The sequence below is a fragment of the Piliocolobus tephrosceles genome, chromosome 8 (assembly GCF_002776525.5).
Source record: "Piliocolobus tephrosceles isolate RC106 chromosome 8, ASM277652v3, whole genome shotgun sequence".
NCBI classification, from domain to species: domain Eukaryota; kingdom Metazoa; phylum Chordata; class Mammalia; order Primates; family Cercopithecidae; genus Piliocolobus; species Piliocolobus tephrosceles.
In genome coordinates this window covers 52,941,966-52,969,597 of record NC_045441.1, presented here as the reverse complement: position 1 = coordinate 52,969,597, position 27,632 = coordinate 52,941,966, and the positions used below count along the sequence as shown (strand labels likewise).

Genomic DNA, 27,632 nt, shown 5'->3' with positions numbered 1-27,632 from the left:
ATAGGCATGGGCAAAGACTTCATGACTAAAACACCAAAAGTAATGGCAACAAAAGCCAAAATTGACAAATGGGATCTAATTAAACTAAAGAGCTTGCAAAGCAAAAGAAACTACCATCAGAGTGAACAGGCAACCTATAGAATGGGAGAAAAGTTCTGCAATCTACTCATCTGACAAAGGGCTAATATCCAGAATCTACAAAGAACTTAAACAAATTTACAAGAAAAAAAAAAAAAAATCAAACAACCCCATCAAAAAGTGGGCAAAGGAGGCTGGGCATGGTGGCTCACACCTGTAATCTCAGCACTTTGGGAGGTCAAGGAGGGCGGATCATGAGGTCAGGAGATTGAGACCATCCTGGTTAACACGGTGAAACCCAATCTCTACTAAAAATACAAAAAAATTAGCTGAGCGCAGGGGCAGGTGCCTGTAGTCCCAGCTACTCGGGAGGTTGAGGCAGGAGAATGGCGTGAACCTGGGAGGCGGAGGTTGCAGTGAGACGAGATCGCGCCACTGCACTCGAGCCTGGGCAACAGAGCGAGACTCCGTCTCAAACAAACACACAGACAAAAGTGGGCAAAGGATATGAACAGACACTTCTCAAAAGAAGACATTTATACAGCCAACAGACACATGAAAAAATGCTCATCATCACTGGCCATCAGAGAAATGCAAATCAAAACCACAATGAGGAACCATCTCACACCAGTTAGAATGGCAATCATTAAAAAGTCAGGCAACAACAGGTGCTGGAGAGGATGTGGAGAAATAGGAACACTTCTACACTGTTGGTGGGACTGTAAACTAGTTCAACCATTGTGGAAAACAGTGTGGCGATTCCTCAAGGATCTAGAACTAGATATACCATTTGACCCAGCCATCCCATTACTGGGTATAAACCCAGAGGATTATAAATCATGCTGCTATAAAGACAAGTGCACACGTATGTTTATTGTGGCACTATTCACAATAGTAAAGACTTGGAACCAACCCAAATGTTCATCAGTGATAGATTGGATTAAGAAAACGTGGCACATATACACCATGGAATACTATGCAGCCATAAAAAGGGTGAGTTCATGTCCTTTGCAGGGACATGGATGAAGCTGGAAACCATCATTCTGAGCAAACTATCTCAAGGACAGAAAAACCAAACACTCCATGTTCTCACTCATAGGTGGGAATTGAACAATGAGAACACTTGGACACAGGGCGGGGAACATCACACACTGGGGCCTGTCATGGGGTGAGGGGAGAGGGGAGGGATAGCATTAGGAGATATACCTAATGTAAATGACGAGTTAATGGGTGCAGCACACCAACATGGCACATGTAGACATATGTAACAAACCTGCACATTGTGCACATGTACCCTAGAACTTAAAGTATAATAAAAAATAAAAAATAAAATAAAATAAAAACTCCTATATAATTAGTAGCTACCTGCTGTCCAACATGGCTGACAATATAAACACAAATAACAAAGGTGAAAATTTCACAGATTCTTATTAGAATATGGCTTAGTATTACACAAATTTGTATACACATAGGTGACATATTTTACCCAAAGTGACAGCCACAGTATTACAAGTCCTATTCAGTACCATAATTAATCTATAGGCCTGTTCATCATATTCTCCAATATTAGGAGGCTAATATTATTGGTTATATTAATTCATATAACTTTAATATATAATTTAAAAATTTCAAAACCCTTGCTAATTACAGAAAACAATACTGACTCTGTAAGAAACCCAGAAAACTGTATGTCTTTATTTTCATTTGATGTAATTTTGAAGGTGTTCTATTTAACACATGTCAAATATTATGGGTAATGAAAAACTGCAGATATTCCATCTCACTTCTCGGGAAGGCTGATAAGCAAGAAATCCAAGGGAGGTAGGCAAATAGATATTTCTGTCCATAAATCCTTTTAAAAACATGTTTCATAGAAGAACCTGAAACTGAACAACAGGTATCTCTAATTCACAGCACTATCTGGGCAAGAATCAAATAAGTTTTCTAAAAAGGCACTCAAATGAAACAGTACAGATAATTCATTCCCAGCTTTCCACTTCAGACCCCGAACCTCAGCTCTGGTACCAAGAGACTAAAAACACTCCTCACCTACTATAAAAAGACGTATCAATAGAAATTCATTCCTTGAATTATGAGCAGAGAGTTTCTCATTCTCATTAAAAACGAGTTTTGCTTTTACTTTGTCTTTTTTGCTTTGGGACTGTATGTTTTCTTAACCTAAGTTGATTTCAGTTTCTCTCCAAATATTACTGTCTCCTTAATTATTTGAGTTGGCTGAAACACTAAGTCCTCTTTTAGACCTGATATATCAAGTTTGAAACGGTGCTCTGAAGTTGGGCTCACACTTTCAGTTTAAGTAAAAACTATGTTACTCCACAGATGGGGTCAGTTGTTGAGAATGTTTTTACTAAAAGATGAGCTGCTACTAAATAACTTTCTGATACTAAATTATTTCAATTTATTATATTCTGATATTACAACAATGTTTTGAATTCATAAAGTACTTCTTCACCTCAGGATTTAAAAGGTTCACTCGAACATAAATCCATTAATCTCCCAAACCGTCCTATGAAATCAAAAGAGCATATTCTAACTATGCATATAAAATACTTCCAAAATGAGCTTATAAATCAGTCATGTTTGCAGCATATGCACAGAGCATTACAATTTGACTTCTCCCTAACAAAGAAACAAGAGCATTCCATACACAGGTTGCTTTTAAATAGTTTCATGCAAATATTTTAAGACTGAAAACATTTTTCTATTCTGTTAAAAAAGACGTGTTTAAAAAGTCAATAAGCGGCAGATATGAGGTTGTTATAAATTCTGAAAATGGCTTACCTATTAATGTAACTCAGGGCAACGTAGGTTGGCTGCTGTAATTCTTGTTTTTCTAAAACCCGTGGATCTGTATCTGTAATAAAAACACAATTATGATTTTTTTAGATTTTTGCATCAGAATATATGAGGCTACCTAACACAAAGTAACAGAGGCTAAGCAGAGAAAAAGATTAATTTAGTACACCACTTTTTAAAGCAAACTCAGTCGGCAAAGCACAATCATTTGTTCATTCATTCATAAATAACAAGATATTGCATTACTTTTCAAGGGAATTCCAAACATCAACAGTGATAAAATGTCCATCTGTCACAGAAACTCTTGCACAATCCCCCTCATAAATATTGGTTTTCACTGCTTACAGTTACAATGTTGGCATGGTTTTTGGTGGTTAATCGGCCTAAGAAAGAAAGTCTCTGTTAATTATGCTCACTTCAATGCTGGAACAAATTAGTTTCCATTGGAAAGCTCCATCAATTTGAAAATCTACTGAGTATTGTTCTTGTTCACGAAACACATTTCTGCATTTGGATTCATATTCTGGGGGGCAGTTCTTCTCTTTTTAAAATGTATGAGTTTATTATAACTTTTCTAGACTCTCAATCAGAAATTCTCACACTGGTTCAGAGTCAACAAACACTACATTCACCAGAGGACTTTTCCCCTCAAAGAGACAGAATTCAACACCATAGCAACGCTTTATAATGGTGCTTCTCCAGCACAGCACCAAAAAGGTACTTTTCACAACCAGAAATACATTCTCAAACTTCTCACATAGAGAAACGACTGTATAAATATATGCATAAACAATGTTTATGTAATAAGGACATAGGAAGAAAACGAGCACACAATTTTGTTTTCTTAGAAAAAGGTTCATAGACTTCACATAGATTTCTTTTCATTATAACCTCACTTAAAACTGTCTCATTATTAGAAACCTTCCAGCTGCACTTGGCAGTAACCCCTTCTTTGATGTAATGACAGATGTTGTTTCCAGCACCTTTGCACAGGAAGTGTTTACTGCACATGGTAGATGTAAGCTATGTCCACTAACTCCAAAGTGCATGAACAGGTGATGGGGGGAGGGAAGGAGATACAGTGGCAGAGAACACGGGTGGCAACAATGACAGCATAAAAATCAATTTACAATGCTTTTAACTCCCAGACTAAAACTGGACAGTAGTACTGGTTTTATTCGTGGTGTTAAAGTTAAGAATCTCATGTTCACTTTATTATTTTTTCTATGCCAAGAATTTCAGGGAGACACTATTCAGAAATCCTGCTTCCTGGGTCTTTGCCATTGCAGGTCCTTGAAAGCCAAATTCTGAAACAAGAGACAAAGATTCTCTGAATGGCTCCATCGAGTCGGGCCTGAAGGTTTTGGCAGTGCAAATGAGAACAGATCAGTAGCTCTGCGCTTCCTCCCTCCTACAATGAGTACATACGCAACTGAGGCTATTCCTCCATCTCTGGCCTAGTGATAAAAGGAGTGGTTCTCTAAATACAAGAAAACCACTCTTTAAGGGGAAACGCAGTTGTCAAACGCAACTCTTATTCACACTCATTTAAATTTGCTGTAATCCCAACATATATCCATGCTTCTGAGAGGAAGATCCTCACTGGAGGAGTCAGTAGAACAATATTCAACAGGGAAAGGTGTTTTGTCCAAAGAAATGGCACATTGGTATGCTGGGTGGGCCATGTGTGCAAATGGTGACTGACATGCCAATCCTACAAGGTCTTTCTAGGTGCTTAACGAGGTAAGAAACAAGAAATCAGAGATAAAAACCATGAAAATGAAAAGAAAGGAGGAAGATAAGAAAGAACAGGGCAATGTAGAAAATTTCTCAAGTGCTCACAAAATAGTTTCACCTCAAGTTTAGGTACTGACAATCAAAGGGCTTTGCTTTTGAGACAGGGTCCTTAACCTGAATCGCTAAAAACCATCCTTCAAAGAAGTATCTGGTGCATGATTTAATAAGGTGTATTATTTTGAAAGAAAAGGGCACCATTCAGAGTCTAAAATTTGTGTATAAAGGGGAAAAGGGGCCCATAAACATTTTTATAATCTTTTGCTTGTCTTTATTCCTATAGCTGACATTCCCCAACCTAACAATATTCCCACAAACCATCTTCTAAAGCTTTCCTTTGTTCTCAAATAATATTTCTAAAATGTTCTAAATATTACCTCTCCAGACTGCCTTGACTTTTATTTTTTTCCATGTATACGTGTACAAAGATACATTTATATTATCCTTTTCCTTCTTCAAGCTCTAGAATCTCTTTGGAAAACGGGAAGGAAGTATCTTATATAAAAGTCTACAACTTTGATGCTCAAATAAATGGTGTCAGATCCTGCTGATCACACAAACTGCATCTTGTAATCTTGATTCACAAAAAATCAAGAATGTTTAGCACATTATTTGCAAAGCAAGGTTTTAAAGTTTTGTTTTCTTAATTTGCTTCATCATCTTCCACAACCTATTCTAGACTTAGGCTCACATATCCTCAAATTGTAAGTGGGAAACAGACTTCTGGAAGCTTTCAAACACCACCCTCTCCATCACAAAAAAATCTACCTCAGGTAGGATTCTACTTTCTCTAGCATGTACTCTGGTAACCAACAAGACAGCAGAACTTCTTGACAGACATCCACCAGGTCCCCAAATCTCCTTTTCAAACTAAATGTTTCCTTGGGCAACCTTTAGAATATCCCTTAAAGCGTTGAAATCTTAAAATGAAATTAGGCACTTGGTACCCACAGATCAGGAGAGGCCTGCACCAGTGCCACTGGAGGAGTAACATCAGCTGCTGGTCACAAATAAATGTCGGTTCTGTCACTTGCTTCCTGGCTGGCTGGTGTGTGGGGATTATGACTCACCATTTTACAGATTTAATTATGCTGTTGAGCACTTCACATTCAGTAAAAGTATAATAGCTGCCTTTTTCTCCCTCCCTGACAGAAATGTAACTGTCTGATGCTAAAAACTCTCCACAGGATAGGAAGAGAGAGAAAAGAGAGTAGGTTTTCAGAGCAGGACAGATCCCCAGGTCCTGCACAATGACATACTCCTCATGAGGATTATATGAGGGCAGAAGGGATACAATCAGAACAAACTGGAAAGAGTAACACTATTCACTAAACATTACTAAATCCAACAGGAAGAATTTTCTTATAATATGCCACATTGTTCAGAATTTTTTTGAACATGATAAATTGCTACACGAAGGAATATAATATGAAATGAGATGGCCACGGCACACATTTATGGTGCCGATAAAAATCTGGAATTAGAACATTGGCTACAATTGCCCAGAGATATAATCCACCTCAGCAAATGGTCTATGGAGTAAAAGTACTTGGTTTTTCATAACCACATGAGGCTCCTTTAGCTTGCAATTTGGCAAGAGAATAAGCATTTCTATAACATGGCTGTCAACAGCCACATAACAACATTCAGTCTCTTTCATATCACTAAGAAGTGACAAGAAGATAAACTCAAACTTCAACTTTTTTTTAGCAGGGCAGGGTAGGGCCAAACACAGCACCAACAGAGATGATGACACTGTTTTCTGCCCTAGACTACTCCTTGCACAGTCCCTTGCATACTCACAGATTTCAGGTAGACTGGAGGCTAAAATAATTCACATATTAAAATATATTTTAAAATACCCGAGTGATAAACACCTACACTAGCTTATTTCAAAGTTTCTAAAAACATACCATTCTTGAAAGTAGATGGCAGTGTGTCTATCTTTATCTGGGGGGATGAGGTTCTGAATGCACAGCTCTATAATAAGGACTTGGCTATGTAACACTAGACACAGGTACAAATTGAAAGTTTTCTGTAACTCCTGTGGTCCTAGTAACTTATGGTTTTATAGACTCAATTACATTGCAAAGGGCTGGGGGTCACAACACTAGCTCCCATTGCTTCTCAAGTGGCAAGGAAACAGCAAGGCAGATAGCAGAAATAAGGAAAGGACAGCATTCAGACCCTTAGTAGGAACTGGAACTGCAACGTGACCAAGGAAAGGCGAACACCACAGACCACCTTGTTGTCTCTGTGAAGCCCATGTTCATCGGCTTTGTTGTCTCCAGCACTGGAACCAATGGCCATCAAGCATCAGGATTGCCATGGTTCTGAAGAATAGCCTTTTGCAGTGCTCTTGTCGGGTCTAAATGAAAACTCTATCAGGGTTATTTACCTGGTCAACTGAGGCTAATTAATGAGCTCTTGGGCTTTGGCTATGCTTTAGCTAGTCTACATTTTATAACCTGGATTACTTATAATTTAAGAAAGTCAGAAACCAGACGCACAACGTCTCAACAAAACTAAGGAGGCCTCTAAGGGCAATGTGCTATTCGCAGGCTGGGAGGTAGCAGGGTGGGGAAGATGTGATATCATGCCGTTTGAGAACTTGTTCAAATTCGACATCCTCCAAATACCAGGTTCTTTTTAAACTGTGTACAGCAACAGTGGGAGGCCTGAGAGGATGTGGTGGGAATGGGTGGAGGATTTGCAGTGCTGGAAGACCCTGGGGAGGCAAATGCCCACCCAGCCAGATGAGTGATTTTGAAGATCTGGGCTGGATACACCACTTTTCTTGGGAATCAGCAACAACTAATGGGTGCTGTCTGTTCTTGGCCTTCCCCCAGCTATCCAACTTGTGAAGTCACAGAGTTGTAGACTTTGTTCAGCACAGCCTTCCACAACATTCCGTGTGGAGTTTGCCGCATCCTTCTCCTCCTCATTCTGCACCATTGTATTCCTAGTGCTAGCACTGCACTTACGCCCCTGGAGGGATGTTATCCAGGCATCTCCTCTCCTCCTTCCACACTTTTCAGAGGTGAAAAACTTGTCTCAACTTCTTTCATTTCTCTAGCACTCAGCTCAGTGCCCTGCATGTAGGAGATGCCAAGTAATTGCTGAATGAATACACTGTTCCACTATTTTTATAATGAGAAAATTGAAGGCTTTTGCTTATAGGTAGCAGCTTCATCAAGGGCATGTTTCCTTCACTATCCAAAGCCCCACTAAAATAGAAATAAACGAATAAACAACTAATTAAGGATAGAAGAATGGCAGCAGAGGCATCAGGAAATGAGTTATTTCAACCAGTATTTTGGAAGATGGAAAATCCATACAAGAGTAGACAAAGACACAGAGTAGATAGAGTCTCAAGTACCTGCAGTGGGGGAGACCCAGAGCCAGGATCTGAAGCCCCTGCAGAAACCCTGAGGCCCCAGACTTAGAGATGTCAGGTATGGCAAAAGGCAAGTGGGGGAAGGTTCAGGCCTGAAAATAGGGGGGTTGTTTAAAAGGTTGATTATCCAGGGACACTAAAGAAGGACACCAAAGCAGGACACCAATTATAGTGGAGGGAGGAGAGGGAGAGCACAGGGCTGAAAATAGGGGAGTTAAAATGGAAATATGCCAACTCCACTGCTCCCAATAACAATGGTAACCAGTCAGAAGGATTCTTCTCTGATTCAGTTAAGTGGGTGTGGAGAAAAGACTGCCAATGCCAACACCTGGTGATTCCCTAATTAAACGATCTCCCTACAGTTAAGTGCATGGTCAACCAGCTCCATCCATGCTTCCATCGAGAGCCTCTTAGCAGTTTTTTCTTGCTGTGATACATTTTCTTAAAAGTCAAGGTCTTGCTCTATTGCTCAGGCTGGAGTACAGTGGTGGAATCAGACCATAGCTCACTGCAGCCTCAAACTCTGGGCTCAAGAGAGCCTCCTGCATCATCCTCCTGGGCAGATAGGACGGCAAGTGTGCACCACCATAGCTGAGCAATTTTTCTTTTTCTTTTTCTTTTTTTTTTTTTGTAGAGATGGGGTCTTGCTATATTGCCCAGGCTGGTCTTGAAATCCTGGCCTCAAGCAATCCTCTTGCCTCAGCCTCCCAAAGTGCTGGGATTACAGGGATTACAGTTATAAGCCACTGAGGTCAGCCTGCCTTGGTTTTAAACATGAGCCAAGAACAGTCAAGAAATTGTCTATAGACATTGGAGGAAAAGTCTTAAACGTGAATGAAAGAAACCAAAACAAACATATGGAGAGGGAGGACAGAAAAAAAGGAAGGGAAGAAGAGATGAATGCGGGGAAGAAGGAAGGAAGGTAGGTAGACACGAGCAAAGGAATAAACACATTAAGGCCTGGGAGGTTAAGTGACATGTCTACTTACACAAACCCGGTACTGGCAGGGCTAGGACCAGAAGCCCTGCATCCTGAGTCTTATTGGGCCAGCATTTGGACTATTAAAAATGCTGCTCATCCTCTAAAGACATTTCATTGCTACCATCCAGTTGTAACACTGGACTCCGTATAGATAATCTTTTTTATACTTTCTTAAAAGCCCCATAGTTCCGTTGGCTGCAACTTTCAGCCCACTTTGAAGACTGAATTTGTTGCATCAACAATTTACAAAGACCAACTTTTAATTCGTGGCTAGTTTACTTCAGCTGCTGAAACAAATAATTCTTGTTGGCAATGGCCCTTTAAAAAAAAAAATTCTACAATTGCACATAACCAGCCTTTGAATGGATCAACTTTTCCTTAGTTTATAGACACGTCATTTGAAACTTTTCCCAAGCCATAATTTCCATTACAGGGAAGTCAGTGCAAATCAGTGAGATGCTGGCTTTCCCAAATTCAATGTGAAATCCAGATGCGGTTAAGTGTTGCTGTAAACTTTATGAGTTAAATATCTGAAAGTCAGGGACACTGTGCAGCACAATAACACCATCTATTACAACAAGCATTCATGTTCACATTTGTAGCCTGAGTTTTCCCACAACAAGTGAATGAATAAACATTATTCAACCAAGAACTGTTTGGACAATACTCCATAGGCTAAATTAGCTGGCTGTTGCAACCTTCCCTATTCCTGGCAGACCAGAGGGTTAAAATGATCAAAAATAATTCTGACTAGGATACTTCCCAACTTTACCAATCTATCAAGCTTCTAGGATCATCAATGACTGCTGAAATTTTCCCTTAAGTATAAGATGTATAGTCTTTCTATCGATGAAAAGGACACTACCAGTTCATACTTTTCAAGGGTGATGGGGTGTGCTTTATCCACTCAAGCTCTCGCCTTGCTACTTTTGAGAAAAGAGCCTGCCAGAAACCATAATGGCTGCAAGATATGCTTGTAAAGTATACAACCTGCACATCTGTACACAGCAGCCCTGGAAACTGGGGTGCTGAGAGTAAACAATAATAACATTCTTTCAAACCGGAGTAAGGCCAAAACTTGGTCCCATTTAATCCTGGGACCAAGTTAATTTGTGTGCACACACAAATAAATATACATGCCTGCTCTCTCCAGAAATGAACCTGATGACAGATCCAAGCAGCATGCAACGCAAAAGATCATAAAGGAGCTGCTATATCTCCCCTGCCCATGAAAAGAGCCTATGAGAAGGTATCTGGAAGAGAAGACAGCTGCTTGTGAGTGAGGTTTAGTGACAAAAGAAAAGGCAGGAACATGAGGCTCTCGAATTCGTCTCTGAAGGCTGGAAGGCAAAAACCTGTTAATGGAAAGGAAACCTTCCCCTCCTTCTGCCTAACATTGTTTGCCCAAGGAAATCCTACCCATCTTCCAAGGCTTTGGCCCATATAGTACTGTCAGCATGCACTATACCATATATATTTGCAAATATGTCTTATCAGTCCATTAAAATGGAAGCTCCTTAAGGAACCAGATTTTAGAGGCCACAAATCCTAAGCCCAGTGTTCTGTAAATAATCAGTGCCCATGATGATATATGATGAATACATGAATGAATGCCCTGAACATGCAGTACCACAGAGGATACAAAAGCATTCAGTTCAGACAGCTCTGCCTTGGAGAGTCAGGCAAACAGGAGGGGAATGGTAAATGACTTTACCAGGATGTATACTTCCATCAAAATACATCCCACCAAGCACAGATGTTCAGAGGGCTATAAAATGATGTACAATTCACAATAACAAGGGACAGAGGGCAGATAGGGCTAATCCGGGAAGGCTTTACTGATGAATGGGAACTGAGCCAGGTTTTGAAGGGAATGAGCGTAGGGAATCTTCAGAGGTGAGGGCGGGAAACCTAAGAATAGCACAGGGGAGAAGTCTGTGGATACTGTGGAAAAGCAGTGGAGTTGAAGAGTATTAGTTGTAGTATTAGTATTAGTTGTAGAATATTTATAGAGGTACTTTATAGAGATACTTTAGAAGAGTGGTTCTGAACTGCAGGCAATTTTGCAGCACCCCCCACCCCACCCCACCCCGCCCCCTGCCCTGGGATATCTGGCAAAGTCTGCTAACAATTGGACGGAGGGTTCAAGTATAGTATCTAGCAGGTACAGGTCAGGGATGCTGCTGAACACCCTACATACACACGCAAAGTAGCGCCTACAACAAAGAATCATCTGGTCTAAAATGTCAATAATGTCAAGGTTAAGAAACCCTGCTTTAAAACTATATAATTATGAGAAACAGAGCTATTGCTCCTAGATTGCTTCTAGGTTATAATTTCTGTTGTTTTCTGCAGTCTAAATCAAGAGGCCAGAAGGCTGGTGAGGAGGCAATGAGAAGAGTAACACAGAGGCTGTTTGGACCTGGATAAGTGCTCCTATTTTCTTTTTCTCTCTCTTTTTTTTTTTTTTTGAGACAGTCTCGCTCTATCACCCAGGATGGACTGCAGTAGTGGGATCTCAGCTCCCTGCAACCTCTGCCTCCTGGGTTCAAGTGATTCTCATGCCTCAGCCTCCTGTGTAGCTGGGATTACAGGCACCCACCACTATGCCTGGCTAATTTTTTATATTTTTAGTAGAGATGGGGTTTCACCATGTTGACCAGAGTAGTTCGAACTCCTGGGCTCAAGCAATCCACTGGCCTTGGCCTCCCAAAGTGCTGGGATTACAGGCGTGAGCCACAGTGCCTAGCCAGTTCTTATTTTCTTAATGGAGACAAATAAATTGAATTCATTTAAAAGACAATGAATTCTTGCCATGTTTAGTTGCTTAGGGGTAACTTTAAATCAGTAGGTTCACAACTGAGCAAAAAAGATGAACAGAATTCACAGTTAACAATAATCTGGCAGGGCGCAGTGGCTCATGTCTATAATCCTAGCACTTTGGGAGGCCAAGGTGGGCGAATCACTTGAAGTCAAGAGTTCGAGACCAGCCTGGGCAACCTGGCAATACGCTGCCTCTACTAAAAATACAAAAATTAGCCAGGCATGGTGGCGTGCCTGTAATCCCAGTTACATGGGAGGCTGAGACATGAGAATCACTTGCACGCAGGAGACAGAGGTTGCAGTGAGCTGAGAATATGCCACTGCATTCTAGCCTGGGTGACAGAGTGAGATCCTGTCTCAAAAACAAAACAAAACAAAACAAAAACCTAAACAAAAAAACCCAATAATCTAAGACAGACTACAATGTTTGTCAATACAGAGGAAAAATACTAACTACTCTAGAAACAAAACATGATTCTCTGTGCAACTCAGGGGAACTTTTTGAAAGAAAAATTTACATGAGCCTTGAACTAAATCTACATTCAGAAACGATGAGACAATGATGAGTCTGAATAGAATACAGTTTGAGCAGATAAACGGAAGTATTTAATAGAAAGGAGCAGGGAGTGGTAAGAAGTCAGTGGGGCTGGAACTCGGCAAGAGACCTGAAATGCAGATTGGGTCACATCACAAAAGGCTTGCAATGCTTTCCAAGAGATCAAAGTTAGTTGTGCAGACGATGCAGAGCACTGAAGGTATAAACTGACAAGACCCATGTTTTAGAAAAATATCCTGTGGTGGCAGGGAGGACTAGGAGGGCAGGGCGGGGAACTGGGATGTAGAAATATAAGATTTGGTAAAAAGAACTGGAAATAGAAGATTTTTCTTACGTTATAGATCTGAGTATTTCATTACAAAAACAAAGAAGTAACTAGAAGGTGAAAAGGAGTTTGCTAGACAAGAATATGAGGTCTGCTTCTGACGTGTGCTAAGACATTCTGCAGAACCAAGAAGTCTGGAACTCAAAGGGCAGATAAAAGACTCATGGTATAGATAGGAAGTGAAGTGCTGAAGAATCCCATCATAACACCACACATTCCAACAGGCAACTGAACCAAAGCATGTCTCTCAAAACAAAACAATGATATTCCATAAAACATCAACTACCCTGATTAAAAACTCAGTTATCAAATAACTTGGCCAAATACTGGCTGAGAACCTACTAGGCCCAGCGGAATTTCAGCAGGGATTTTTTAAAAGCCAGAGGTTGTGCTGCATTTAAAACCAACTGAATGGTAAATTTCACAAAAGATGAGTATGACAGACTGGGAGGAAAAAAGAATAGAATAAAAATTGGCCCTAAGTTCAGTTTTGATCTGGTACCCAAGTCTCCAAGGCTCACTATAACAATCAACCTCTCACTGGCACATTTGGTGTTGCATACAAGTCAAACTGCCTCAATTCAATCCTAGCTGTGTAACTTATTTAAGCCTCAGTTTTTTTCATCCACAAGAAATTGATAAGGATAGTCCTTTTACCCTAGGGTTGAAATGTGGATTAAATTAGCAAACATGTTAAGTATAACTACTGCTCAGTTCTTTAGTCCATAAGGTATTCTGAAATTAAAATTTGCACTGTTCTGGATTATTTCCATTTTATGTGGCATAATGATACATAGAAAATCTAAGAATTCATCACTCACATAAGTGTGGCTGGGACTGCTGGCTGCCACCCAAGGGCTATTTCCCCCCCTTTCCCTCCATAATGCTTAGAAACATGGCTGTCTGGTATAAAAACCACATTTCCCAGCCTTCCTTGAGACAGAAGCATTCATGTGACTAAGTCTTGGTCAATAGGATAAGGCCTCAGGAAGCTTCCTTAATATGGTAGATTTCTTTCAGGCTGCCTGAAAGAAATACTGGGTATGAGATAATCTTGTGAATGGAAGTCATATATGGTGAAGCAACACAGTAGGAGTCTGGATCCCTGATTGGGTGAAGCTCCACACTACTCTTGAACTGAGTACCTCCAGCCTTCTTTAAAGTGAGAGAAATAAACTTATCTTCCAATTAAGCCATTATTTGAAGGTTTTTTCAATTACATGAAGCCAAACCAAAACTTGACTGAAACACAAAACCACCGGAATTCTGGTTTATTTTGTTGAACCCGAAACTCTCATCTGAAACATGAGATATTTCATGTTTCATTTTATTTTCTTGGATTTAAAAGAAAAAAAAAACAACTCTTTAAAAATGTATCATAATAAGTGCATGGAAAGAAAATCAGAGCAAAATCACACCTGAATCACCACAGCCTCTGTGGCTAACTCTAAACAGAGATGGTTAAAGAATGGGAGAAAGTGGAGGAAAAAATCATCATGTCAAAGTATGGCTCTTTTGGTCGTTTTAAGACTTTCTCCAGAATTAGTTATTAGTGGGCAATAATGAAGCAAATTGCACATGCATATTACTTCTGAGTTATGAACAATACAACCAGCAGTAACCTTTGAAGCTGTCAGGGTCTTTTCAGGCAGGCAATTAAAGTGAAAAATGAGAGTGTGCACAACTTCCATCACCCAATACTACATGTAATAACACCACCTACAAACACTGACATAGGAGTGGGGCTCAGTCTGAATATTTATTAATGCAGATCTGTTCCCATTTGTTCCTCTTCTTTTCCTATAACCCATTCCACCCCCACCTGCCAAAATTTTTTTCTTTAAAGGGCAGCTCTGACATCATGCATCGCATTTACCTGAAACCTACATGCACCGTGACATCTCTCCTATCTGCACTGAAAGAAATTTTCCTCCCTTTCCCTTGACTCAAATATAAATGTAGGACAAGCTTGGATTCTAGAAGGAAAAGAAGTTGATAAAGTAGTAAGCCCAATCAGGAAAACACAAAATAAGATGAAAATAATCAATAATGGATATTTACAGATGGCCAAATATATATGTCAAGTATTGGGTGCTAGGCATCGAAGGTCCCCCTGCCTGCCCCTACCCACCCCTGCCAACACACATACAAAAAGGTCTCAGCTCTCAAGCAGACTGGACTGTAGAGGAGGTGACTTATATTGATCTAAGAATAATCTAGTGTAGAAGTATCAGCTTTTCTAATAAAGTATAAGATCACTATTTGCATATTTTGTGATTTAAGTACCTAGACTTTAGAGAAATGGCAGGGATAACCGCAAAGTGGGGGGGGGGGTACCTGATAAGCCAGTTGGAATAGGTGTTCCCAAGCTAAGAAGAAACACCCATGCTAGAGGCCTAATACCTGAAACCTATGAATCCATCTCTGAGTCTGTCTCCTGTGGTTTCAGCCATTTCTAAATCAACAAGAGCCTAGAGGCCAATGGTTTCTAGCCAGAACTGCCCATTATTATCACCTGGGTAATTTAAAAAAAAAAAAAAGCCTGATGCCAAGGACCCATCCCCAAAGACTTTAATATGCAATCAGGGTTGACAATTACTATTTGACTCTGAGAAGGCTCAGAAACTGGAAAAGAGATAGAGAAAGTTATTTACATCAATTTGCATCCCTCTCACCCTCCCAAACTAAAAAGGCAATTGTGAAACTGGAAAGGAACTACTGGAAGTGATTTAAAAGTTGTATAAGTCTGACATCCAGTGAAATCATAAAATTTTTTTTTTTTTTTTTTTTGAGATGAAGTCTTGCTTTGTCCCTCAGGCTGGAATGCAATGGCTTGATCTCAGCTTACTGCAACCTCCGCCTCTTGAGTTCAAGTGACTTTTGTGCCTCAGTCTCCCAAGTAGCTGGGATTACAGGTGTGTACCATCACACCTAGCTAATTTTTGTATTGTTAGTAGAGACGGGGTTTCACCATGTTGGCCAGGCTGGTCTCGAACTCCTGACCTCAAGTGATTCACCCACCTCGGCCTCCTGAAGTGCTGGGATTACAGGCGTGAACCACAAGACCTACCTGAAATCATTAAATTCTGACTTCACTTGGGACTCAGGTTTATTTCCCCTGCTTTCACTTTCTATACAGAAAGTATTAAGCTTAGAAGTTATGTAGACAAGTTAATGTTTTCATGTATTTCTAAAACCAAACCACAATCTTTGTGAGTGGTTTTCATCTATTCAGTAAGAGTGTTCTGACAAGACCTCTGACTGGGAACCATTTATTTTTCTTCGCAATATGCACCTACAATTAATAAGACCACATCACTTTAGTTGTTCTGTGGTTCAAAATTTTCTGTAAGTCAGATGGGCCAGAACCAGTGTGGTTTTCCTGTGCTGTTATTATTCACCTCAGTAATAAATCAGACCATATCCAGGCATATTAGTTTTGTATTTCAGAAGCTAGTTTTGTCAAGGATTTGGCAAAAGACATTGCCTTTGTTACATCCTATCTCCCAGGGAAGCCAAATCATTGCTTAAAAAAAAAAAAAAAAAAAAGCCACAGGGAGAAAGAGCTAAACATCTGGACCCAGACTGACTGGATGGCTCTGCCTAAGAGTTATCAAATGTAAGTGTACATAGGTCACAGCTTACTCAGGTCAAATTCTGGTCCAAGAGACTCTGCCTGGCCGGGTAGAGCATTATGCATGCAGACTGCATGCCCAGGTGGCAGCCAGGAACACAGTATTCAGGCTCGTAGGCCACAGAGGTTATGTGCTAGCTGGGGATTTATTGCTCCTGATTCTGTGCAGGTTGTGTATTCATTCTGCTTGCTAATGAGTAGGGGAGCAAGCTGAGCTGTAACTCAGATTGATCTCGCTGATGGTGTGAATTTGGGCGTCTGGGAAGTCCCTGGATCTTCTCAGTTATCTGGCACTTGGCAGATGGCTCCTGACAATCTTGGCTTCTGTGGAAGGACTTCTGGGAATTAGCTCTGGACTTTCTGTTGCTTTAAAAAAAATAAAAAAAAAAAAAGGCTTAAATTTCTTTAGACAATGTAAGATGGTAGTTACTGACACTCTGCTACTTTCTGTGTGACTTGAGCAAGTTTCTTAGCAGATAAAGATGACAGTGACTCATGGCTCCTACACATGATGAAGTTATTATGAGGATTAAAAGAGATAAGCCATAGACAGCACAGAGCACAGTGGCTGGTACATGGTAAATACTTAATAAATCTTACCCACTAGGGGCTGGGCTTGGTGGCTCACGCCTGTAATCCCAGCACTTTGGGAGGCAGTGGCAGCTGGATCACCCCAACTTGGTGAAACCCCGTCTCTACTAAAATACAAAAATTAGCCAGGCGTGGTGGTGTGCTCCTGTAGTCCCAGCTACTCAGGAGGCTGAGAAAGGAGAATCGCTTGAACCTGGGAAGCAGAGGTCACAGTGAGGCAAGACTGCGCCACTGCACTCCAGCCTTGGCGACAGAGCAAGACTGTGTCTCAAACAAAAAAACAAACAAAAAACCCCAGGAAACCAAAAACTTACCCGCTAGGTACTATTATTATTTTAGGTAGTAAGGTCTGAAAGCATTTAGTGCTTACGTTGTGGGACTACATTTGTGAGCAATCAATAGTTCTCAAGTAGCAATAATAACTAATAATAAAGATATCATTACTATCACTGAGTGTCTACTATGGGTCAATACAAAATGAATTGCTTTTTGTGTGCAGTCCTCATGAAAATCCTGGAAGGGAGATATCTCCTGACCCACCCCACTTCCCAGAGGAAAATACAAAGCTCAGAAAAGGCTCAAATCACATGACCAGGAGATAAAGCCTTAAATCTGGGTTTATCTGACTTCAAAGTATGTGCTATTTGACCACACTTGCTGCTTGCCCTGAGCAGAAATAACTTGTTTCACAGTATAGAGCTCTACAACACTGTTCAGTAACAATGTTCTCAAATTAAATTGCCAGGTGGCCTTTCCTTTGTATTTTAACTTTTAAGATGATTTTATTATATCTCTTCCAGAAACGAACATGGATTTTTTATAACAAAATTAAAATAAGCATTATGTAACTATTAGCATAAAACATTTTTGTTCTTATATGACCTAACATCATCTCGCATATCCCCAGAAGCACGTGGAACACTTTGCAGGCACCCCACCTTGCCCAATTCCCACTCTTTAAGTGCTATCCAGCTACTGCAATGGGATGTCAGCAGCCCTATATCTTAGGAGCAGGTAAAAGTATGATATTCCTGATCTTTCCAATAAAGTTTATGTTTTTGATTGCCCATGTCTGACTCTAGGCATAGAATCATTTCTGGACCCAAATATTTCTCACGCCCAGTACTTTGGGAGGCCAAGGTGGGCAGATCCCCTGAGGTCAGGAGTTCGAGACCAGTCTGGCCAACATGGTTAAACCTCATCTCTACTAAAAATACAAAAATTAGCTGGGTGTGGTGAGGTGGGCAGATCACCTGAGGTAGGGAGTTCGAGATCAGCCTGGCCAACATGGTGAAACCCTACCTCTACTAAAAATACAAAAATTAGCCAGGTGTGGTGGTGAGCACCTGTAATCCCAGCTACCGGGGAGGCTGAGGCAGGAGAATCACTTGAACCCAGGAAGAGGAGGTTGCAGTGAGCTAAGATCATGCCACTGCACTCCAGCCTGGGCAACAGAGTGAGACTCCATCTCAAAAAAAAAAAAATTATTTCTGGACACTAAGGTTGCTCTTGGGGCTGGCAGGCAGCTTTCTGAATTAAGCAGTTGGTTTTGGCCTCATTGCCATGGTGTCAGGAATCAACACAAGTTGATCAGGTGACCAGCTGGATGGGAAAGCTTATAGGTCAGAATCATGCCTCTTTCCTTTTTTTAAAAAGACTGAAAAATTAGACTTTTTAAAAGAGCAGTTTTAGGTTCACAGCAAAATGGAAAGGAAGGTACAGAGATATCTCATATACTTGTGTCCCCGCCCCATGCATGGCCTCTTCCGTTACTAGCATTCCCCACTAGAGTTCTTTTTTTTCCTCGCTAAAAAGTGCTTCATAGAATGCCGGAATGCTTTGGAAGCACTGGGATGAAACATTTAGACAAATTCTGATGGAAATTAGAACCCATGACAGAAGTTGCAACACTATTTACCACACCTGCATCTTTTGTTAAGTTTCTCCTTTTGGTAACTGATCCTAAAAAACACCAGAGGTTCTAGTCCAGGGTCTAACTATTTCTAGCTTAGAGTTTTCATCAAGTCGGTTACCTGTGAAAAGGAGATAATAATATATGCACCAACTCCCTCACAAGCTTTAAGTGAGAATCATACGTTTTAATTATTTATTTTTAAAATTAATTATTTTTTTTTTAGAGACAGGGTCTGTTGCCCAGGCTGCAGTACAGTGGCACAAACATGGCTTACTGCAATGTCAATCTCCTGGGCTCAAGAGATCCTCCCACCTCAGCTTCCTGAGAGGCTGGGACTACAGGTGTGCACCACTATGTCCAGCAAATTAAAAAAAGAATTTTTTTTTGTAGAGACGTGGTCTTGACCAGGCTGGTCTTGAACTCCCTGCCTCAAGTGATCCTCCCACCTTGGCCTCCCAAAGTGCTGGGATTATAGGCGTGAGCCACTGTGTGAATCACACATTTTAATTGGTCAATTCCAGTATAAATTCTAAGGTCCTACCCAAGCTGCCAAGATAAGGTGGCCTCAGAGTCATTGTCTCTCCAGCAGGAATAACCCAGTGGAGCCATGTCTTAACTTGTTAGTCTTTCTGGCAAATAACCTCTGGGAAGAGAAGGCTTAAACTATACACTAAAATAGAAACCTGAATTATTATTATTATTATTATTTTTTGAGACGGAGTCTCGCTCTGTCGCCCAGGCTGGAGTGCAGTGGCATGATCTCGGCTCACTGCAAGCTCCACCTCCCAGGTTTACGCCATTCTCCTGCCTCAGCCTCCCGAGTAGCTGGGACTACAGGCGCCCACCACCTCATCCGGCTAGTTTTTTGTATTTTTTAGTAGAGACGGGGTTTCACTGTGTTAGCCAGGATGGTCTCAACCTCCTGACCTCATGATCCACCCGTCTTGGCCTCCCAAAGTGCTGGGATTGCAGGCGTGAGCCACCATACCGGCCAAAACCTGAATTATTTGTATAAAGAACTTAGATTTCATTTTACTTTTCTATCCTTGGAACTTGAGTGCACACATGCACTCAGATTATGATTTTTCTCTTGCAAGAGTAGGGACCTGTATCAGAAAAGTTCTTCAAAAGTTCTTCCAAAGAGCCATGTGACTTTTCAGTAGAGACAGAAAACCTTCTGGCTAACTTTAAGCTGAGTTTATTAAAAGCCATTCTGATTCACTACAAACTGTGTGATCAACTAACTTGTTTCATACACAAAAGGAAAGCCTTCCAATTTATAAAACCAAGATACATTTAAATGATTTTATCACACATTCAAGCCAAATGCAAAACTTTCTATCATGGTTAAGTAAAATAGACATTATCAAGGTAATCACAAGACACCAGATTCCTCAGAGAAGCTCGGGTGACTTCTGGGATTTGGTAAATGTTACTAACAGCTGAGTTTCAACAAATGGAAGGCAGAGACTCTCATGGATTTTCTAGGCTTACTTAAGATGACGTTTAATACTCTAGACATGGATTCAATATCATAAAGATACTGTGTCTTCATTTCTATGGGTTGGTTTTAAAAGGAATGCAGAGATAACATACTTAAAAAAAAAAAAAGTAGTTGCTGAGTATCTACAACCATTCTGCCTGTCAATCTCTCCTCCCTTCAGCCCACACCTTCCTACTTTAGCCAATCAGTTCAGTGTTTTTACAATATTTTTGATGCAACTCACAGTAAGACATACATTTTAAATCATAACCAGTACACCGCTCCAGACACAAACATACGAAAGTTTCACAAAACATTACTAAATTTCACCACATGTGATAATACCATTGCATTTTTTTTTTTCCGAGACAGAGTCTCACTCTATCACCCAGGCTGGAGTGTAGTGGCGCGATCTTGGCTCACTGCAACTTCCGCCTCCCGAGTTCAAGCGATTCTCCTGCCTCAGTCTCCTGAGTAGCTGGGACTACAGACACATGCCACTACGCCCAGCTAAGTTTTTGTATTTTTAGTAGAGATGGGATTTCACCATGGTAGCCAGGATGGTCTTAATCTCTGGACCTCGTGATCTGCGTGCCTCGGCCTCCCAGAGTGCTGGGATTACAGGCGTGAGCCACCACAACCGGTCACCATTGCAATTTTAAAAAATGTTATGACAACCCATTAAATTGATGTTGTCACTAACTAATGAGTCCTAAATGGTGACTTCAAAAAAATTCAAATCTTGCTAAATTACAAATCAGTAATGGCATGTGTTAAGCCCACTCCTACACATAGCTCTTTATTGCTTATATGATAAGAGATTTAGGTAAAACATAGAAGATCATTTGCAATTTGGCTCCCTCAATCAAATTCTCCAAACTCATCTCTAGTTCTCTACATGCCCCCTACACTCCAGCAACTCCTAACTTCTTCCTGTCCCCTGCACATACCTTGTCTACACTCTATACCTTTGGTTGTGATTAGCCTGTTTGCCTTTCTGTGTCCTGTTCCGTGTGCCAAGTACTGTTTTACACAGAGGCAAGTCTCTCTTGCCTCTGGTTAGGTTCAGAGAAAATCGGGGGAGAAAGGAGAGGGTGACCCAGTATTTGTTCTCCTACTCCCTCCCAGCTAGGCATGGTTTTGGAAGCAGCTGCTATGCTCTACCTAGGGCCACAGCTCTGGATGGCGGCTGTCCCCCTTCCAAGGCTGCCACTCTCCAGGTTCTGTTCATAGCATCACCTCCCCTTTCCCTGCAGCTTTCTGCTGTTGCTAGGTCCTGGGTGCCTCAACATCTCCTACCCTGCCAGACCCTTATAAATAGCCCCCATATCTAACTCTCTTCTATTGTTTGGGGGCCTAGAATGATATGCCATGCTACCCAGAACACCCCGTCCTCACCTGCTTCTCTGTGGTCATCCTCAAACCCATCATCCAAAGTCCACTATAAAAGTCACCTCCTCTATAAAACATTCCATGAAGCTACATGGTAGAATCTGCCTTAATAGTCAGGTATATTAAAAAGACAGATTACATTTTAAAGTGCTTTGCTCCCAACAGACTCAGCTTCTCCAAAAGCCAGCAACTTGTTTCCCTCTTGTCCCTAGCACTTAGCACAAGGGCTGGCAAATAATCATGATCATTGAAAGAATAAATGAATGAAAGGTAAGAGGATTATCAATTATTAAATGACATCACAATTACATGCCAGTAGGTAGTACTTTCTAACAAGAATGTCTACAGAGCTGCTTCATCTGAATTCCCATTCTGGGGTGATCTAGTCAATTTTCTCTACATGTAGCTGCTGGGATCCAGCTAGAGATAACTGCTGCTTACTGTGTGGTGAACCCCCTATCCCTGGTGGTAACTAGCTGGCTCCCCACAATCCCACATCACCTGGCAGGGTGTTTCTGCTTACGATGCTAATGAGATTTTACTTGAAAGATGTAATTATTGCCGCAACCCAAGAAAATAATTAATGGCCAATTTTAGTGGGCAAAATATTCATTAATCAAGTCAACAGACAAGAGACCTGCCGAGTTTAGGAAAAAGGTCCTTAGAGAGAAGGAAAAAAAGATAATCACCTAGAGATTTCTCCTTTTCATAAGTATAGGTTAAATCTATTCAATCATAGTCTCTTGAAAGTTTACATTTCAGATTTAGTCCAATGACTTCCAATGAAGTCTAGGTTTAAACTTTTTAGTTTTAGAATGCATTGCACAACTGTTATTTAATCATTACACTGCACCAAAAGGTAGTGATAACGAGGAGACAGCATTAATCTCATACTTGGTTGGTTTAAAACACTTCACACAAGGATTTCTGAACATGACAAATGTCAGCTTCTGTTTTCTTATATTACAAGCGAGGAGGAAGAGAGGTGTCATGATGAGAAAACCACTGGGCTTGGTGAACGTTTACGTCATCTTTGACCCTTACAAACACACAGCCTTTTAAACCTGAGGGTGAGAGGACATTTTAAATTCTTCTAACACCTTGGTAATCAGAGCGCAGGGAAATATTTGCCCAAAAAACAACACAGTGACCCAGAGATCAAATCAAACCTACGCCTACTATTAAAAGATACTTCAGCCCCAAAGAGCATGGGCCCTCATAAAAAATGATAAACAAACCCCTCCGGCTTCTCCCTCCAGCCCTTCTTCGCAATGCCTTTTTATAATATTCATGTCCTCAGATTTATGTCGACCATACATTGCCTAGATGTGTCTCCCCATTCCATTAAAAGGGACTTAAGGGACGGGAGATGGGGCACAGAAGGCAGCAAACAATAACTGACAGTCGAATTTATTTTTTAAAACCAAAAAAACTTCCATGTTTTCATTTAACTTTAAATGCTAACAACCATATTCTAGCCTCGACATGCCCATAAAGCTGTTTCACAGTCCAGGGAAAAAAATTTTTTTTGTTGTAAATAATGTTCACCATCCACATCTTAACAGTCTGGATACTGAAGCATTTTTCATTCAGAGTAATGATCTCCAGGAGTAAAAATAATATAATTATAACTGAACTACTTGGTCAGCTAAATCACAACCAGAAATGCACTGGTATGTATTTCATTCACTGTGTCAAAAAATCTTCATTCTGAACTATCAACACAGCACTAAATTTTGATCTGTCATTGAAAACACGTCGCTTCTATTTCTGGCTTACAGCATGGTAACAGGGCACAGCAATTGGCAAAGACAGCTAATATTTCACATTAAATCTCCCTACCTGACCTTCTGAATCAAAAATAGAGACTCATGAAGAAGAAATTAAGGAAACACTCCTTTTTCTTAAAAAAAAAAAAAAAAATCAAAACAAAACCCCTCTTAAAGGATAGAAAAGAAACGACTGAAATTCTTGGGATACAAATTACAAATTTGTTGTTGATAGGTTAGCCACTAAAGGCCACGGAAAGGTGTAGGCTGCACCCCTGGGCTGCCTCCTCTTAAAGAGGGATAGAAGGGAAGAGGGAGTTTCTTGGTGTTTAGGTGGTCCTTAAGACAAAGCCAGAACTGGCATTTCCAGTGGAGGGAGGACCACAAGGTCAAAGGGCATGTCAACCACTTTGGGTGTGGCCTCAGCTGGCCCTTTGCAACCCATTGCTACTGATGGTTGAGATGTGAACAGAGGATGATGGACACGCATTGCAGAAGGAAGCAACATCTCTTGAGATTCTTCTCCTCCATGAGTCATTTTGAAATCACTTGTGGATCTGTATTTAAACCACGTTTTTATCTTTCAGTTTACCTTTAAATACAATTTGAGAAAAGTTTTGCAGATACTTCTCCCTCCTTTGTCCCACCACAACCCAAGGCTGGGTAAAGTGACCCTCCCATCTGCTCCTTTTAGTTGCCCCATCTTCACACTTACCCCATGGTTTGAAACCACCTGACGGGCATTCTTAACCTGGGTAGGTTCACCAAGTAGCGTCTCCCTGCTATAGCCCCAGTGATTCCGATTTAACTGATCTGGCATGTGAGACCCACTGAGACACCTGAGTGTACTCCAGGTGACTCTCATGTGCAGTCAGGGCTGAGAACCACTGCTGTGCTAAGCTCCCCGAGGACAAGCCCCGGGGCTGTTCACCTTTGAACCAGACCTAGCACAGGGTCTCCTTGCTAAATAGTAATGGAATACATAAAAGAATGTTGTTCAGTGACTGAAGAAGACAGTGGGAGGAAAAAATAGGAGGGCCATTCAGGATGGCCTCTCAAACGTGAGTGTGCATCAGAATCACCTGGAGGCCTGTTACAGTTCAGGACAGCGGAGGTCGGGGGGAGGGCGGGCATCCCCAGTGTTCCTGATTTAGTAGCTCTAGGGTGGGCCCTGAAAATTTCCATTTTTTACAAGCTCCCAGGTGACGCTGATGCTGCTGACTGATCTCAGGACCACACTTCTAGAACCAAGGCACTGAAACGACCAAAGCTGTCTAGTAATCTTAGATTAGATGACACATAGTAGTGGACTGCAGGATCTGATGAGGTGGCCAAGGACAGTAATTCTATGAAGGACATCACAAGGAGGGGCTGCACAGGTCTTTATTCCTATCTGATTGCTGGCCACAGAGACCAGGGTTGAGGAAATCTCCCTTTTAGACTGTAATTCCAGTTCACTCAGCTACCTTTAATCTTCATGGCTTAAGTATATGAATTATGCATCATGTGTCCACTACTATTCAGAATTAGGGTGTGGTTGGCAAAAAGAACAGACTGCCATCAATACCTAAATAAAAATTACAGTAACACTTTCTTAGAAATAGGCCCAAGATCAAATTTTCCAAAAGCAACCAGTGGCAGACCTAGGCCAGAAAACAAACCCATGGCTGCTAGTTAAATCAACGGAGGCACTGGATTCTACAGCTGTAAAAATGCAGTGGTTTAAAATCCAAGCTTCCAACAGCCATCCAGATAGATGCTATACTAAAACTACATGGGCGGGGTGGGGGGGGGGAAATGCAAGCTTTCTTCAACTACTGCCAGTTAAGATATTTCTTTCTTTCTTTCTTTCTTTCTTTTTTTTTTTTTTTTTTGAGACAGAGTCTCACTCTCTCGCCCAGGCTGGAGTGCAGTGGCCGGATCTCAGCTCACTGCAAGCTCCACCTCCCGGGTTCACGCCATTCTCCTGCCACAGCCTCCAAAGTAGCTGGGACTACAGGCGCCCACCACCTCGCCCGGCTAGTTTTTTGTATTTTTTTAGTAGAGACGGGGTTTCACCATGTTAGCCAGGATGGTCTCGATCTCCTGACCTCGTGATCCGCCTTCTCGGCCTCCCAAAGTGCTGGGATTACAGGCTTGAGCCACCGTGCCCGGCCAAGATATTTCTTTCTTAACAGACAAAGCAAAGGAATAAGGAAAATGCCAATTGCATTTGGTTTTCTTAAGAAAGCACTGGCTACTGGTTCCTAGTAACCCTCCCATCACCCAAGCCATTGAACAGTCACACAAATGGCATTGTGACAGTAACACAAGCAGGGGTTCTCTCTCCGTTTCTGGGGAACCATCTTATGTGTTGATATGGTTTGGCTGTGTCCCCACCCGAATCTCATCTTGAATTCCCATGTGTTATGGGAGGTAAGTGAATCATGGGGGCAAGTCCTTCCCATGCTGTTCCTGTGATAATGAGTAAGTCTCAAAAGATCTGATAGTTTTAAAAAGGGGAGTTTCCCTGCACAAGCTCTCTCTCTTTGCCTGCTGCCATCCATGTAAGATGTGACTTGCTCCTCCTTGCCTTCCACCATGATTGTGAGACTTCCACAGCCACGTGGAACTGTAAGTTCATTAAACCTCTTTCTTTTGTAAATTGCCCAGTCTTGGGTACATCTTTAACAGCAGCATGGAAATAGACTAATATATGGGTCCTGGCCAGAAGTAATAAATCTGGGTGTTAGACAACTGAATGTCTCTCTACTTTGGGGTTGTGAGACAGTCTTCAAGGAGTTTCTAGAACAGAAGTAAACAGGAAATTGTATTCTTTGGAAACACAGTCTGTTATTGGGAAGGGAGTGGCATAAAGATGATGGGCTCACCCACTCAACAAGGATCAACCCTTACATTTGCAGAGAGCAGTGGTTTAAAGTACGGTCCTGGACCAGCAACCCCCAGGATCCTGCCAAATTCTCAGCTCCTGCCACTTTCCAGACCTAGCAAAAGCAGAAACTGTGTGTGTGTGTGTGTGTGTGTGTGTGTGTGGTGTGTGTGTGTTTAGGGGTAGGGGGCAGTGCAACCTACATTTTAACAAGTCCCATGCTAAAAATTCTGATGCAGCTAAGTTTGAGAGCTACTGACAGAGCTTTACAGTCCTCGAAGCACCTCTGCATACCTTTTCTTGGGCAAGTCCAACAACCACGTGGGAAAGATGGTATCATTCCATTTTAAACATTAGGGAACTGAACTGAGACAACCAAGATAAGCTTAAGGAGGCATAGTGCCTAAATGGTAATATAGGATCCTGGAAGAGAAAAGGGACATTAAGGGGAAACTAAGGAAATCTGAATAAAGAATAGCAAACAATGCATCAATTTGGTTCATTAATTGTAACAAATAGACTATACTAATGTAAGACATTAATAATAGGGAAAACTGGGCATGGGAATATATAAGAACTGTACTATCTTTGCGATTTTTTTCTAAAATAAAAAATTTGTTTAAAACAATTAGGGAACTGACGCTCTGAGATACATGTTAAAGATGCTAAATACACAATGGGTGCCTATGGCATTATTTTCTGTATGTTTAAAATATTTATGAAATATTTTATAATAAACTATATAATACTTTGAAACTGTAAAAACTATACTCAGACACTGTTTTATCTTTTCTCCAGAAAAGGACTGGCATGTGTTTAGATAAGGATGCTGTGCTTGCAGCAGGCCTGAAACACCCCCTCGTCCCAGCAGAGGCTGTGGATCCTTTTTGTGCAGGCCCTCTTTGTATTGTCAGCTCCCGCACCACGAAGGGGACCTGCCCATGCTCACGATCGTCCCTGAAAAATAACTGCTGCGATGGAGATGCTCTGGGTTCCACCTGCTCCCCAGGCTCCAGGCCCCTGCCTCTCCCCTCACACCCACCACAGGCCTGGGCATCTCATCATGTTTATAACCCCACAGGGCCCTCATCTCAGCTAGGCCTCCTCTAACAGTAGCTGCTCCTCCCCCAGACAGTGACAGCATTTTAATGAGGGCACTATAGAGCCCCTGAACCCCGGAGGAGTGAACTGCATGCTGAAAGCTGCT

At 41.3% G+C, this 27,632-nt stretch overlaps 1 protein-coding gene across 2 annotated transcripts in view; it reads right to left on the bottom strand.

Moving 5' to 3' along the window:
• The window catches only part of JAZF1 (JAZF zinc finger 1), a 346,524-nt gene that overhangs the window by 154,274 nt on the left and 164,618 nt on the right, over nucleotides 1-27,632 (bottom strand). For both annotated transcript variants that reach the window (XM_023225909.1, XM_023225908.2), the window contains exon 2: nucleotides 2,881-2,953. In XM_023225909.1, coding sequence (XP_023081677.1) covers nucleotides 2,881-2,953 — 73 coding nt within the window. The remainder of the gene's footprint in view (nucleotides 1-2,880; nucleotides 2,954-27,632) is intronic.